Source organism: Trachypithecus francoisi, unplaced genomic scaffold (assembly GCF_009764315.1).
Source record: "Trachypithecus francoisi isolate TF-2019V2 unplaced genomic scaffold, Tfra_2.0 Lachesis_group12, whole genome shotgun sequence".
Taxonomy (NCBI): Eukaryota; Metazoa; Chordata; class Mammalia; order Primates; family Cercopithecidae; genus Trachypithecus; species Trachypithecus francoisi.
This window is the reverse complement of record NW_022681457.1, coordinates 108,172,679-108,187,282: the sequence shown is the minus strand read 5'-3', so window position 1 is coordinate 108,187,282 and position 14,604 is coordinate 108,172,679. Positions and strand designations below refer to the sequence as shown.

Here is a 14,604-nt window from a genome sequence, read left to right as displayed (position 1 = left end):
TTAGAAAATAATCCAATTTATTCTCTCTAGGGAAGAGGCCACCCTTCCCCGTTCCAGGGTGCCATCCATCCTTAAATAAACAGTCAGGAGAAGGGCCGCCAGCTCACTCGGCAGGCGGCGGACATTCAGGAGCTGTAGGGGAGGTCTCTGCCAGTGCGGGCTGGCCTTCAGCCCCATCCCTAGGGCGGAAGACCAGCTCCCCAGCCTGCAGCACCTGCCCGGCAGGCCACGTGCCACCTGGCCCATACTGCTGGTAGAAGTCCGCGTCTGTCTGGAACATGACCAGTGCTTGGGCTGTGTGGATTCGCACGTGCTGAGCCAGGCTGTTGGCATCCAGAAACTTGTCCCCACAGGAGTCACAGGCATAGAGGATGTGAGTGTTGGGGTCTGTGGAGGTGGGACAGCAGTCAGAGTGGGAAGAACCCCGGGCTCTGCCCACATCCACACCCAGGTGCCCCTCACCTTCCTCCTGCACTTGCTTCACAGCTTTGCTGATCTCGGCCTTCAGGACTTCCGTCTCATCGGCTGTTACTGCAGCTCCCACCGGCACCACTGCGGGCAGAGTCGCAGGGCCTAAGGTGAAGGCACGGGCACTGCCCCATCATCGCCACCCTGGCAGCAAGCTGCCTGTGACTTCCCTCTGCTGCCCACAGCCCGCACCTGTGAGCTGAGTGACGGCTGTCGCTGCCAGTGCCTCGGTGGCCAGCGTGACCATGTCATCCACAGTGACCACGCTGACCTCACTGCCCTCCTCGGGCTCCAGGATCTTGATGCCTGCCTTGCCCTGGTGCACCGTCTTCACGTGGGAGCGCAGGTTGTCTACCCGGTTGAAGCCACGCCCGCACTTATCACACAAGTAAGGCTTCTCTCCTGGGGGAGCAAGGTTCTCTCTTGCGTTTGGGGAAGGGGCCACAGGGGTGGGGTGGGAGGCCCTCAATAACTCATTTGCTCAGCAAGCCTGTCTTTTACAGCAGGAGGTGCTCTGGGGCAGCCACCAGAGCTGCACAGGTACCTCTAGTGACACTGGCACCTCTGGAAGCTCTAGGAAAATGGGGTCCTCGTTTGAACGGAATTGCCTTCAAGGCCACCTGCAGCAAGAGCTAGCACCCGAGGCTGGGGTCTGGGGGTCCCTTCCTTCCCCCTGCTCCCCACCTGGCAGCAGGGGCTGGGAAGGAACAGGCATGGCAGAGGCCACAGCTCACCAGTGTGGATGATGATGTGCTTGGACAGGTCCCCCACATTCACGAAGGCCTTGCTGCACACGCTGCACTTGTGTGGACGGATGTTGTCGTGGTGGCGAATATGATTGGCCAGCTGGCTGGACTGGACAAATCTGTGGGGCCACAGGGAGGGACTCGCATGGAACTGCCCCAACCTGGGCCTCCCGCCTCACCCTCTAGACTGAAAAGGACCCCTGGGACCAGAGCCTGGGGCGTGGGCAACAGTTAGCCCAAGTCCCCAGCCAAGCCCCCAGTTTGTCTTCTGAGCCCCCTCACTGTGGGGTGCCTGGGCAATGGGTGTGGGGGAGAGGGGGCAGGACCTCTTGCCGCAGCGCTCGCAGACGTAGGGCTTCTCCCCGGTGTGCTGGCGTACGTGGGCGATGAGGGAGCTGGCCTGGGTGAAGGCCTTACCGCACATCACACACTGGCACGGCTTCTCACCTGGGGACCGGGCAGAAGGTGTTGGTGCCTGCTCCTCCCCGTGACCTCCCAGCCCTGGGCATGGCTGCTCACCACCCACCTGTGTGAATGCGGACATGCCGCTGCAGAGCGCCGGGGTCTGCAAACTGTCGCTGGCAGTGGATACACACATAGGGCTTCTCCCCGCTGTGGATCCGAAGGTGCCGCTTCAGGTTCCCTGTGGCGAGACGGAGGGCGAACCTGGCGTGGGGCACCACCGGTGGCCGAGGAGCAGGGGTGTGAGGGCAGCCAGGGCAGCCCTGGCCCTACCTGAGGTGGTGAACTGCTTCCCACACTCTCGGCACTTGAGGGGCCCGTCAGCGATGTGGATCTTCAGGTGGGCCTTCAGGTTCCCTACCTGTGCCCAGGGAGGGGTCAGGGGGCCACCCCACAGAGCTCGGCCCCGGGCCCCCTCACCTGCCCCTCCCACAAAGGAGCAATCGACTCTCAGTCTTGCCAGGGTCCGTGGAGGGATCCATCTCTCCTGGGTTAGGAGAGGTCCCAGGTCCCAGTGGTGAGAGGTAAGCCGCCCCACCCCATTTTTTCAGAACGAAACCCCGCCCTGACTCGACCTGCCCTCTGCAGAGCAGCCGGGAGCTCCCCCGCGGGAGTGGCTCTCCCTGGGCCTGTTTCCTGGGTGAACAGGCTGATGAGCTCCTGGAGGCGGGACTGTGCTCCCCACCACCGCCCCACCACGTGGCATGCATGCGGCTGCGACCACCGGGGCTCCCAGGCACTGGTTCCGGGAGGGGTCCACACACCTGGTTGAACTTCTTGTCGCAGTGTGGGCACTTGTGCTCCTTGTCCGTGTCGTGGGTCTCCAGGTGGCGCATCTTGGAAGTGGGGTCGGAGAAGGAGCGGCCGCAGTAGTCGCACTGGTAGGGCTTCTCGCCGCTGTGCACCAGCTGGTGGCGCTTGAGGTTGCCCGAGGTGGTGAAGAGCTTGCCGCAGTCCTCGCAGCGGTAGCGCGCCTCGCCCGAGTGCCGCTTCTTGTGCAGGTTGAGCAGGCTGATGAGGCGGTAGCTCTTCCCGCACTCCTCGCAGCCGTAGGGCTTCAGAGGGCTGCAGGGCCAGAAGGCGACAGAAGGCAGGGCTCGCTGGGGCGTGAAAGGCCGGGCCTGGCAGGGGCCTGGTCAGGAGGCCAGCCTGGGGCAGTACCTGTGCGTCTTCTCATGGGCCTTGCAGGCCGCCGGGTCGGAAAAGGCCTTGCTGCACTCACGGCACGAGAAGGGCTTCTCCCCCGTGTGGATGCGGATGTGCCGCTTGAAGTTCCCCGTGTGCGTGAACTCCTTCCCACAGTCCTGCGGGTGCAGCAGGGAAGCGGGGTGTGAGGGGGCAGCCGGTGGGAGGCCGGAGGGGAGGGAGGCTGGCAGGGAGGGCTGGCCACACTCTCCCGCACCTCGCACTTGTGGATGACGGAGCCGTAGGCCTTGGACTCCGTGCGATCACCGTAGGTGCCTGAGCGCAGGCCCCGGGCCTCGGCGCCGAGCTCCTGCCCCGAGTCTGTGCCCGCTGACTCCTCGTTCTCGTTCTCCTCGGGGGCCTCTCCGTTCTCCAGCTGGGGACCCTCCTCCTTGACCTCAGCTGGCCCTGCGCCCTCCTCCTCTTGCTCCTCTTGCTCCTCTTCCCCTTTCCGGGCGGGCTCCACCTCCATTTCTGCGGAGAGAAGGGCAAGCACGGAGGCGCCTCAGAGGGCGCGGGGACCTCGCAGCCAGGCCTGGGTCTGGACCCCACACACAGCCCTCTCTGCCTGAGCGCCTGTCACGGGCACCGGCAACATGTGGAAGGGACAGTAAATGGCCCCAGCACTGGCCAAGGAAAGCCCCCGGGGGGCGTGTGAACTGGGTATTTGCTGCCTGGCGGATGCTGGTAGGGGGCTCAGGCAGCTGGGGTGGGTGCTGTCGGCCAGCAGGCACTGGAGGGTTGCTGTGCGTGGGAAGGCACCCCTGCACGGTGCTCAAAGCTGGGAAGCAGCAGAAGCTCCAGGCCTTTGAAGGACGTGCCTGTGCTCACAGACACACGGCTAGCATGGTCAGCCAAGGAACGACCTCGAGATTCAAGAACATGCGAAGACCAAGGTGTCCCAAAGCTGAAGTGCATGGTGACTCCAAGTGGGACTGGCTGGAGGCAGGAGGAGAGAGGGAGGCCCCAGTGCGCAGTGGAGGCAGGGCCCTGGGAGGATGCACCAGGGAGGGCCTGGTCCTGGCTGGGCGGGGCTACCTTGCTCCGAGCTCTCGGACAAAGCAGCCTCAGCTTCTGCGGCAGCCATGCCACTAGTGGGGTCTGGCTTGAGCTCCACAGGCGGCGGTTCCCGGGGCGCATCGGCTTTCTCTGTCTGCTCTGCACCTGGGTGGGGGAAGCACCGGAGACTGGATTGCTACCCTCTCCCCAGGGGTCGGATACCTTTCCTGGACCAGCCAGCTGGCGGTGGCTGCGTATGGCCCAGGAGGGGAGGCCCCAGCACACCCTTAGCTGAGGCTGTTGTGTCTGCTCTGAAACAGACCCCCTGGGACACACAATAGGTCATTCTGGGTAACACAAGCCCAAGAGGGGCAGGTGGCATGGGCAGCCCTCACTACCCTGTGCCCAGGCCGCTGGGAGGTGACAGGGCAGCCAGCTGGGTCCTTGGCATCTGACTCACCGCTGGCTGTGCTCTGGGCCTGACCGCCACGCTCCTCCTTGAGGTCCCTGCTGGGGCCTGTGGGTGCGCTGCGTCCTGCCTGCTCCAGCCTGCTCAGCATGCTGGTGGCCGCCTTCTCCTCTTTAGCTCTCTTGTCCCCTCCTGGAGATGGTACAGGGCAGACCTGCCGTTTCCCATCAAGTGCCCGCCATTTGGAGGTATGAGGTAGCCCAGAACTTGCTAGGTCTTCCTCGTCCTCCCTAGGGTACCTCTAAGTAGTGGTTTGCTGATTTGTTCATTCACTAAATTATTCACAGGGCACCCACTCCATGCCAGCTGATGGCTGGGCAGTGGGAATACAACAGTGATGGTTCCTGCTTGTGTGGGATATGCAGACCTCATGTGTGCACTAATGGAGCTCATCAGAGGTCAGTACTAGGAAAGCGAGGAATGCGGCCTCTGGAAGTCTACAGCAAGGCACCTGGCCCATAGTGGGCATCTGAGGTCTTTATCTTAGCAGCTAAGGGGAGTGGAAGGAGGGGCTCAGGAGAATAGACCCACAGGAGGGTTTAGGAGCAAACCCTGCCCATGTGCAAAGGCACTGAACCAGGCACGGCTCCCAGGTGCTCTGCAGGGGAACCCATATGCAAAGGCACTGAACCAGGCACGGCTCCCGGGTGCTCTGCAGGGGAAAGGCAGGCAGAGAGGCCACCCTCAGACCTGAGGCAAACTCTCGCCAGCACCCACAACCGAGTCAGGGCCAGATGAGGAAACTGAGACCCAGAAAGTCAGAGGCAGAGCCCACGTCAAGAGCCAAGGTCTCTGGCCATCTGCTTGGGAGCAGCTGCCAATAACCCACCTTCTGTGGCCAAGGCCTCTGCATTTCCCCCAGGGCTGGTAGCTGGCTCGGCAAGTGACTTGAGGGCATGGCAGGCCGTGATGATGTCCTGCATTTGGAGGAAGGTGGCCACGGCCAGCACATCATCCACGTTCTCAGGGCTCAGGCTCAGCTTGGCCGTGTACATAAACTCCAGCACCTGCCCCAGGCCTGCCGAGGACAGGACAGCTGTCAGAGACCCACCTCAAGATCCGGCACCGGCAGCCTGCCCCACCACTCCACCCAGCAGCAGGACGCAGGGACTTAGGAACAGCTGAGTGGCAAGCCTGCATCGCCCCATCTCCTGTGTGGGGAGGAGGCAGGTAACCTGGAGGATCTCAGCACTGCCAATAGCCCTTGAAAAGAAGTGCTCACTGAGGGTCTCAATGCCTGCCCTGCACAGAGGACAGGTGTGAACACTTGCCCTGCACAGAGGACAGGAGGTGTGAATGCCCACACTGCACAGGGAACAGAAGGTGCGACTGTCCACCCTGCATGGAGGAGGATGGGCTGTGAATGCCACCCACGCATGGAGAAAAGGAGGTGTGAATATGCACCCTGCACAGAGGACGGGGGTATAAACGCCCACTCTGCAAGGAGGACAGTGTGAATACCTGCCCTGGACGAGGACAGAGGTGTGAATGCCCACCCCGCATCGGGGAGAGATGGTGCGAACACCTGCCCTCCACACCCTCTACTTGGCCGCTACACTTTACCAGCAGAGGACACTCCAACCTGACTTTCATCAGGGCTCTGCTACCAACTCTGTATCTGACTGACCTCCAGGCCAGTCACTGACCTCTTTGGATCTCAGTTTCCACATCTATAAAATGAGAGAATACCTTCTCATGGCATGTCATGCCAGTCTGGACTGGGAGTCCGAATCCAGGATCAGTTCCTTCCACAACCCCAAGGTCTTCCTGACACTGCTCCCAGCCCCTAGGCCCTCCCCATCACCTCTCCCCACACTTCTAGTTAGCACTGGGGTAGATGCTTCAGGACTGACTCTCCCATGGAAAGGGGCCAGAGGGCATAGAGTCTGCCTGCTCTCTGCCCTTCCCAATGAGGCTTTTCCTGTGTTCACTGCGGCCTAGAGCTCATCATGAGCCTTTCCTGCCAGTTCTCCCCTTACCACTCCACTCCCAATCAAGACATGTCCCCGAAAGGTGGGAGGAACTTAGTACTGACATGCTCATGGCCTGAAGCCTGTGCGGGAGGCCTGTTGCATCCCACAGCCTGCAGGTGCTGCCCCTGGAGGGCCTAGCATGGCACAGGGCCAGCCATAGCTTCTGGCCCTCAGCAAGCTCAGCCCCAGCCCTGAAGGGGTACCTGCCGCGTTACTGATGTCCAGGTGCACCACGTCCTTCTGGTCCACAAAGAGCATTTTGAAGTACTCGCTGCAGGCCGCCAGCACTGCTTTATGAGCCTTAAAGTGAACGCCGTCCACCACAAAGGTGCAGTCACAGAGAAGCCCCAGCTGCCGCTGCTGGTTCAGCTGTTCCAAGACGTGCTGGCTGTGCTGGGGAAAGTCCATGGCTGCAGAAAGCCAAAGGGCGTTGGGGTTAGCATGGAGAAAGGACCTCAGACACACTCAGTCATTCCCAAACTCCCAGGCAAGCGTCATGGAGAAGACAGAATTAAAACAAGTGAGGGCATTTCTGCCACAAAAGGGCAATTCACTCCAGATACCCCCTGCAAACCCAACTCAACCAACTGGTGGTTCCTGGATTCCTGGGTTTACTGGCCAGGAAAAGTGGCCCAAACCAAAAAGCACTGGGGCACCAAGACGAGGCAGCCGCCTCTGTATCCAGCCTGGTAATCACATGAAAAAGTCAAAAAAGGGAACAAACACAGAACACTGAAATGTGTCATCATTTCAAAAATGAAAAGACATGGTCACTTTAACATTTGTTACAAAAAGAAGGCATGACAATCTCAGAATAAAGGACAGATGTTTCAACTGTTTTCTTTAAGAAAACTTTCCTGTCTTGTTATTTTTCTCATTCTCTCATGGACAGGTGAAGACAAGACGGTGTTTCATCAGCCAGCGTTGCAGAACTTGGCCCCTCTCAGGCTCTGCGCATACCTCATCCCCCGCCAAAGCCTAGCTCTCTCCCTCTCTTTCCGACTCATGGGAACTACCTAGAGTTGCAGTCTTCTGACTCTAGAAACCTGTGTCCTGGTGGCCATCCCAGGAGAAATAACTTTGATCCTGACACCAAGAGCTGCTGACCTGGCCACAACTTCTCTGTCAAGGGCCTCACTTAATGCCTGGAAATCCCACAAGTGAAAATGCTCAGGAAAATTCCAAGGCCCGGTGCCGAGCAGTCTTGAACCACACAAGCTGTGACTAAGTAACTATCTAAAACAGCGCTCCCTCCCGTCCCACCACCACCCAGAGTCGGCGTCAACATCAGCAATTGTCTAGGGAAAATAAGCAGGCCCTCTTTTCTAGAAAGAACCCATTTCAGAATGTTTGAAGAGAAAAGTCACCACCCACTGTCTGGGGCCACATTAGACATATTCAACTGAGCACGGCTGTCACGCCCTGGCCCAGGATCTGCTAAGGGGTAGTGAGTTCTCTGCCTACTCCTCTTCTCTGAGGCCTGAGTCGGCACAGGGCTGGATCCCTGCTTCTGGGCAGCTGAGAGGGACACTTCGAGGCTCTCTGCCCCCAGTTTCGGCAGCTCTGCCCCAGCTTGGGCGCTCCCCTGTGACATCAGCATCTTGGGGGTGAATCACCGCGGCAGCTCATGGCTGTTGGGCTGTGATGAGTCGCAGAGGAAGCCACACCTCTCACACCAGCACAGGTCAGCCTTGAAGGGCGCCAAGGCCCCTACCATGTGATGTCTGGAAACTTTTCACAAGTGGGGGTATCTGCTGAGGTGGGGGAAGTGACGCAACAAATAATGGGGTGCATGGCAGTGGCAACAGGCATGAGCCACAGCGCACCAGCCTCCGAGCCACAAGTTTAGCACTGCGGCTGCTGCCGGATACTCAGAAACGGCCGTTCCCTCCCGCTACACATCTCCGCCCCAGCTTCGGCTCTCCCAGTGACATTCCTAAATGGCTGTGGCTAGAGCCCTAAGTGTAAGCACTGGAGAGCCAGGGCCAGCTCCGAAATCAGGAGGTAAGGCCCTGGGGCAGCTGGCCCCGCACCAAAGCCAAGTTGCTGGCAGCAGCCCACGGCCACCTGGAGCACAGCATAGAGGCCTTTCTTTCCTGTCCTCAGTCCCTGGAAGCAGCAGGTTCCCATCTGTGACCTGAAGGAACACAAGGGAGAATTGTGGCTGTGCTGCTCCTATGCACTGGACGTGGGGAGGCACCAATGTCCAGCTTGTGGATCAAGACTTCAAGGGCACAAAGGGCAATGTGGGTGCAGAAGGAACCAAAGGTGGGGGCGAGGTGGGCCAGGCCACGTCAACCCTAGAGCTGTCTTCTCCTGGCTGTGGAAAAGGTCACGCGAGCACACAGGTGTGTGGGTGGCAAGCCCTGGGTCTCAATTGCTAGTCACCCCCTACATACCCAGGAGCCCCAAGTGCAGAAGAGGGGAATACCAGGGCCCACACAGGGCAAAATCCTCAACCGGCTTCAGAAGCAGCCCATCTGGAACTTGCAAGTGAGGCCCAACCCTTCTCTCCTGGCTGTGTGCCCGGCTTCCTCACCTTCCCCAGGAGCCAACCTGAAATTTAAGCCACCCAGGTGCTAAAACAACCTGGGGAGCATCAGCTGAACCCCCAGAGGTACAGACAACCCTCTAGCAGGAAAACCATCTGACCTGCCAGGAAGAGACAAGTGAGAAGACTCCTAGCTAAGGGGAGGGACAGGATCAATCCACCTGTCTGGGCCCAAGTCTGGGATGAGCCTCCCTGTGGCCATGTGCCCTGGGGCTTCCTGGCAAGCACAGCCCCGCCCAGCCATACAGCTGTCCTGGGACTGGATGGATGGATGGATGGATGGATGGATAAGCTCAATAGATTAGATAAGACACATTTGCTAGATAATAAAATAGTAAAGGCCCTGAGGACATACCACCACCGGCCAAGAGAGTAGCTGTGTGCCCATGAGCAACATTCACTTTTCCAATGCGAGATGCCCACCCAGAAGTGGGCTCCTCCCATACATGAGTGTTAGGAGGAGAAACAGAGGCGTCTGTAATCCTCTGAGGCCTCTCCAACAGAGACATGCACCAAAAGGGAAGAGAACAGGAGAAACGATAAGAGGTAGGGAGGAAGAAGTGAAGATGGGCAAAGTAAGGGAAGGAAAGGAGAGGGGAAGGAAGTAAGGGAGAGAGGGAGGGGCCCTGTACCCACAGAGAGATCAGCGGCGGGAGGGAGGGAGGGGCCCTGTACCCACAGAGAGATCAGCGGCAGCTGAAATGCACTTACTACTACGATCTGGGACTGGCCTCCCAGGGGTGCAAGAGCAGCTCGAGGGGGCCAGGAGGGGGGGGACCAAGTGCTAAATGGTGTCACCCGCAGAACTGTGTCACCGTGGACTTTACAACCCGAGCCCCACCCTCATGGGGCAAGTGGAGCTCAGGGTCCCCCAGGCTGTTCCCCAGCCGGGAAGCTCGAACAGCCCCTCTCTCAAGGCCCGTGGTGAGATGGGAGGTATGGCCAGCTGGGTCCTTCCCTCAGAGGGGCTGAGCTAGAACTAGGCAGTCCTCCACCTCCAACCCACGCGAACTGCTCTGGAGGGATCACCAGCCTGTGTCCTAGTTCCTCTCTTATCTGTTCCTCAGCGACAGGAACCCAGCAGGATGGCTAAGCTTGGATGGACACAGGAAGAGGGTCTGGGAGCGAAGGGGCGTGCAGGTCCTAGGAGCATATCGCCTCCCAAGTACACGCTACTAGGACGTGCTGTCTGAGGAGACGTTAACCACAGTAATCAGATTAACAGCCAGCTGCTCCCCATCACCTGTGCGGGCACAGACGGTGAAGAAATACTGTTCCCACCAGGCAGCCTGCCCCCCACCCCACCCTTGGAATACGGTGACCATCACTCAAGCACAAGTGTCAAGGTCTGTGGTCTTTACTTCATCTTGCGTGATGGGCGATAAATACGGGCACTAGTTAAAGCGACTTCTAAGGAAGATCCAAAAACCTTAGACCCACGGAAAACGCCAACAGAACAAGACCACAGCCCAGCAGCCCAGAGTCCTCATTTTAGATGCAGACTGACCTGACCACCCCCTCACAAAGTCTTGGCTGCAATCGGGCACCTTTTCCGAACACCTCCAGTCACTCAGTTTTCCTCCCTGACCTTGGGTGTCAGAGCTGGGAGGCTGTCCTGATGACCAAAAGCTTACCTGGACACAGAGCCCTGGGCTCCCTCACAAGGAATTCACTGAGGAACAAAAAAGTGAGGCACTGAGGACACCTGCAGTGTGAGTCCGGACAAGCACACTGACACAGCGGAACGGACGCAGCGGAACGGACACGGCGGAACAGACGTGGACGATGTAGGGCCCCTCTCAGGATGGCCAGCAATTCTTCCCCTGCCAGGGCCACCACGCCTCCCATGGAGAGACGCTGTCTCTTTCCCTTCCATTGGAATCTGGATGGCCCAGTGATGACTCTGACCATCAGGATGCAGGGACTGTGCCAATTCCAGACCTAAACCTAAAGAAGCCTGGAAGATCCTGCTCTGGCTCCTGCTCCTGGGAACCCAGTCACCAAGCTGGAGGAAAGTCCAGGCTCCCGTGTGAGTGGGAAACACATGGAGGGGCTCTGGGGAGAGGGCACGCGGAGAACAGCAGAGAGGCCTCTGACAGCACCAGCGCTCTGTGGCGAGGGACACACTTCCCTGGACCTCCCAGCCCAGCTGCTCGCTGTTGCACGCAAGGCCTCAGCCAACACCTCGGAGCAAGCGACTGCCCGTTCATCCATAAAACGGTAAGAAATACTGACTCACTGATGACTTATGCCACTGGGTTTTGGGGTGGTGTGCTGTGCAGCAAGAGATAAGAGACAGACGGTAAAACTATAAAGAAAAGGAAGTGATTAAGCCAAAGGTTCAGGATGATGGTTCTCCCTGGACGGGGGAGGGTAAGCAGGGGACTTCTGAGATCCTGGAAGAGTTCTCTTTCTTTACTTGGAGGCCCCTGGATTTATTACTTAAACTAAACGTGTATATTTCATGTACATTTACATAAAAACTATTTCAATTTTTTTAAAAGATTATTATTTTTTTGTAAAGGCAGGGTTTCACTATGTTGCCCAGGCTGGTCTCAAACTCCTGAGCTCAAGCAATCTGCCTACCTTGGCCTTCTAAAGTGCTGGGATTACAGGTGTGAGCCACGGCACCCAGTCATTTTTCAAAAATTTTAGTAAGAAAAAGTGAGATTCAGTTGCCACATTTGATCCAGTCATGGCACGGAGTGTGTAGGCCAAGGCTGGGTTGCTCCCAACCACACTCCTGGCCATGCTCACCAGGGCTGCCTTGAGGCCCAGCATGGCAGCGAGGGTCAGAGGAGCTAAGAGAGCCACCAAGGCTCCTGTGGGTGGGATTCAGAAGGGCTGGCCCCAGAAAGCACAACCCATTGCATCTGTCTTGCAGTTCCAAAGCACCATAGGCTGCTGAGTAAGAAAGGTTTCTGTTTGGGCCATGAAATCCACTCTGGTGCCAAGTTCCACATTGCTGCCTCCACGACACAGGGATTCCAGTGGCAGCTGAGCCCCGTGGAAGCAGCAGAGCCTCCCGGGACAGGCCAAGCAGGATCTGGATCCGGGTTCCACCAGCCACTCGCAGGTGATCTCCAGTAAAGCTTCTCCAATGGCCAATGCGGCTAAGGGTATGACTTCCTTTGTGACAGGATTAAATTAAGTAACATATGTCAAGGCCCGGTACAGTGCCCGGCACATCGTGAGCATGCAGCAAACTACTGTGACCAGGAAGCACAGGTGCACATGATAGTTCTGTTTTTTTAGGCCGAAGACTTTATCAGATGGTTTCTATATACCCCTTTATGCTGGGCACACTGGGTGTGTTTGAAAACTATGTGGTGACTTGACCTTGTTAAGAGGTTGTAATCATAACCCATTACTCCTAAATGCAATCTGGAAAAATCCCAGAGCACAATTAGCATGAAGAGAGGGAGGAAGTGACGGGAGGGGCACTGAGTGGAGAGACATCTAGAGCTATTGTCTCTGCCAGGAGGCACTTTATATTGAACAACTGTTCTGTTAAACTCCAAGGGTGCTCCAAGGCGAAGGCTGGAGTGCAGGCCCAGAGCGCTAAGTGGCCCCAGAGAGCACAGCTCCATCTCAGAGTCAAATGGACACCTGTCAAACATGAAATGTTACCCAGGTTATTAGTGTGCACTAAACTACCTGCAGGGTTTCCACACTGCCTCAAAGGGAAGCCATTAAGCCAGGAAGCAACTGGCCTACCATAGGGAGACACTGATCTTCACAAACAACAGTCCCTGGCTCCCAGAATAAGCTGCACCCAGCTATGAGCCTTGTCATGAGCCATCTCGTGTCCAGGTGCTTGAGGAACCTAAGGGCACGTGAGAAGGATCACCATTTGGCTTCTAGTTGCTCAGCATTCTTGATTTTCTAGAAATACAGGTGGATCAACATAAACTTCCAAAGGAGCCAGGTACAATGGCTCACGCCTGTAATCCCAGCACTTTAGGAGGCCAAGGCAGGAGGACTCTGGGAGGTTTGAAAGCAGCCTAGGCAACATGGTACAACCCTGTCTCTACAAAAGAAATTTAAAAACTACCTGAGTGTGGTGGCACACACCTGTGGTACCAGCTACTCAGGAGGCTGAGAGAGGAAGATAGATTAAGCCTAGGAGGTCGAGGCTGCAGTGAGCTGTGATTGTGCCACTGCACTCCAGCCTGGGCGATGGGGCAAGACCCTGTCTCAAAAAAAAAACAAATAAAAAACTTCTGGCCAGGCGCGGTGGCTCACACCTATAATCCCAGCACTTTGGGAGGCCAAGGCTGGCGGATCACTTGAGGTCAGGAGTTTGAGGCCAGCCTGGCCAACGTGGCAAAACCCCATTTCTACTAAAAATACAAAAATTAGCCAGGTGTGGTGGTGTGCGTCTATAGTCCCAGCTACTCAAAAGGCTGAGGCAGGAGAATCACTTGAACCCGGGAGGCGGAGGTAACAGTGAGCCAAGATCACACCACTGCACTCCAGCCTGGGTGACAGAGTGAGACTCTGTCTCCAAAAACAAACAAACAAACAAATGAAAACTTCCAAGAAAATGGAAGTTCACACCAGGCCAGGCTTGTGAGCATGAAACCTACCTGCCCAACCCCACCAACCACCCCAGTTTGACAACACATCCCTTTGAGTGCAAGGGATGGCAGAAAAGCAAAGATGAACAAAACCAACCCTGCTGGCACTTTCCTCCTCACCCAGCAAACACTCTTCTTGTATTAAGATTGGATTTCTCAAACTTCTAAAATCACTTTCTCCTTTAGATAAACATACAAATCTTGGCCCCTCCTGACAACCCAATTCTGGTATTTCCACTGGAGAGTGCCCATTCCGAGCTTAAGAATCACTGCTATCTCTACACACTCCCAACAGCCAAGGTTCAGTAGCATTTTCAGAAGTTTGTATGTATGATAAAAAAAAAAAAAACAGATTTTTAAAAATCTTAAACATGTGTAAATACAAAATGAAATTACAATGCTGACTTTGCTTTTCAAACTATACAACTACCGCTATCTTTCAGATTTAGGCCAGATGCAATGGCTCACACCTGTAATTCTAGTACTTGGGGAGGTCGAGGCTGGAGGATCACTTGAGGCCAGAAACTTGAGACCAGCCTGGGCAACATAGTGAGACCCCATCTCTACAAAATAAAAATTAAAATATTAGCTGGGCGTGAGCTATGACTGCACCACTGCACTCCAGCCTAGGTGACAGAGGGAGACCCTATCAACATCAACAACAAAAGTTTAGCCACACTTTTGAGGGGGCAGACACCCCCCTGCCTGATCCCTGATGGACCCCACTGCTCTAGGACTATGCACAAAAGGGAAGGCTGGCAGGCCCTGAAAAAGAGCTGTCCAGGATTCCAGCAGCCCAGGCCAGCTTATAATCCATTACGCTGGTATGCGCTCCAGGGACTTGTAAAGTTCAACACGGTAAATTAAGGGGCCTTCCTGCCAAAAAGACAGAATCACGACATGTGGGACCTGGGCAGTACCTGATCATTCCCCAAGGCACATACACCCATTAGCCACAAATACTTCCCGAATGTCAAGCAACAGCACTGACACTGCCTTAAATGATACAATGTGTCACCCCCTCTCTCCTACCAGTTTAATAAACTCACTGCAAGGTGGGGCTACTTATTTCTTCCTTACAGCTGTTTATAGCACGTTACCCAGAACCCTGCTCTCAAGTGGTTACAGATCAAGTAGGGAATAGGCCGGTTGAGAGCAGAGATCCCTGGCC

General features: G+C 56.6%; 1 protein-coding gene across 4 annotated transcripts in view; it reads right to left on the bottom strand.

Moving 5' to 3' along the window:
- The window catches only part of ZBTB17 (zinc finger and BTB domain containing 17), a 35,415-nt gene continuing 20,811 nt past the window's right edge, over positions 1–14,604 (bottom strand). For 2 of the 4 annotated variants that reach the window (XM_033228170.1, XM_033228169.1), the window contains 14 exons: positions 6,506–6,712; positions 5,159–5,347; positions 4,321–4,461; positions 3,900–4,025; positions 3,079–3,335; positions 2,838–2,980; positions 2,441–2,741; positions 1,950–2,037; positions 1,741–1,857; positions 1,541–1,661; positions 1,203–1,333; positions 661–870; positions 463–573; positions 1–387 (listed from right to left, as the gene is read on the bottom strand). In XM_033228170.1, the coding sequence (XP_033084061.1) occupies positions 104–387; positions 463–573; positions 661–870; positions 1,203–1,333; positions 1,541–1,661; positions 1,741–1,857; positions 1,950–2,037; positions 2,441–2,741; positions 2,838–2,980; positions 3,079–3,335; positions 3,900–4,025; positions 4,321–4,461; positions 5,159–5,347; positions 6,506–6,710 (2,424 nt within the window). In that variant the 5' untranslated portion in view covers positions 6,711–6,712 and the 3' untranslated portion in view covers positions 1–103. The remainder of the gene's footprint in view (positions 388–462; positions 574–660; positions 871–1,202; positions 1,334–1,540; positions 1,662–1,740; positions 1,858–1,949; positions 2,038–2,440; positions 2,742–2,837; positions 2,981–3,078; positions 3,336–3,899; positions 4,026–4,320; positions 4,462–5,158; positions 5,348–6,505; positions 6,713–14,604) is intronic. The other 2 variants (XM_033228172.1, XM_033228171.1) reach the window with 1 other exon arrangement.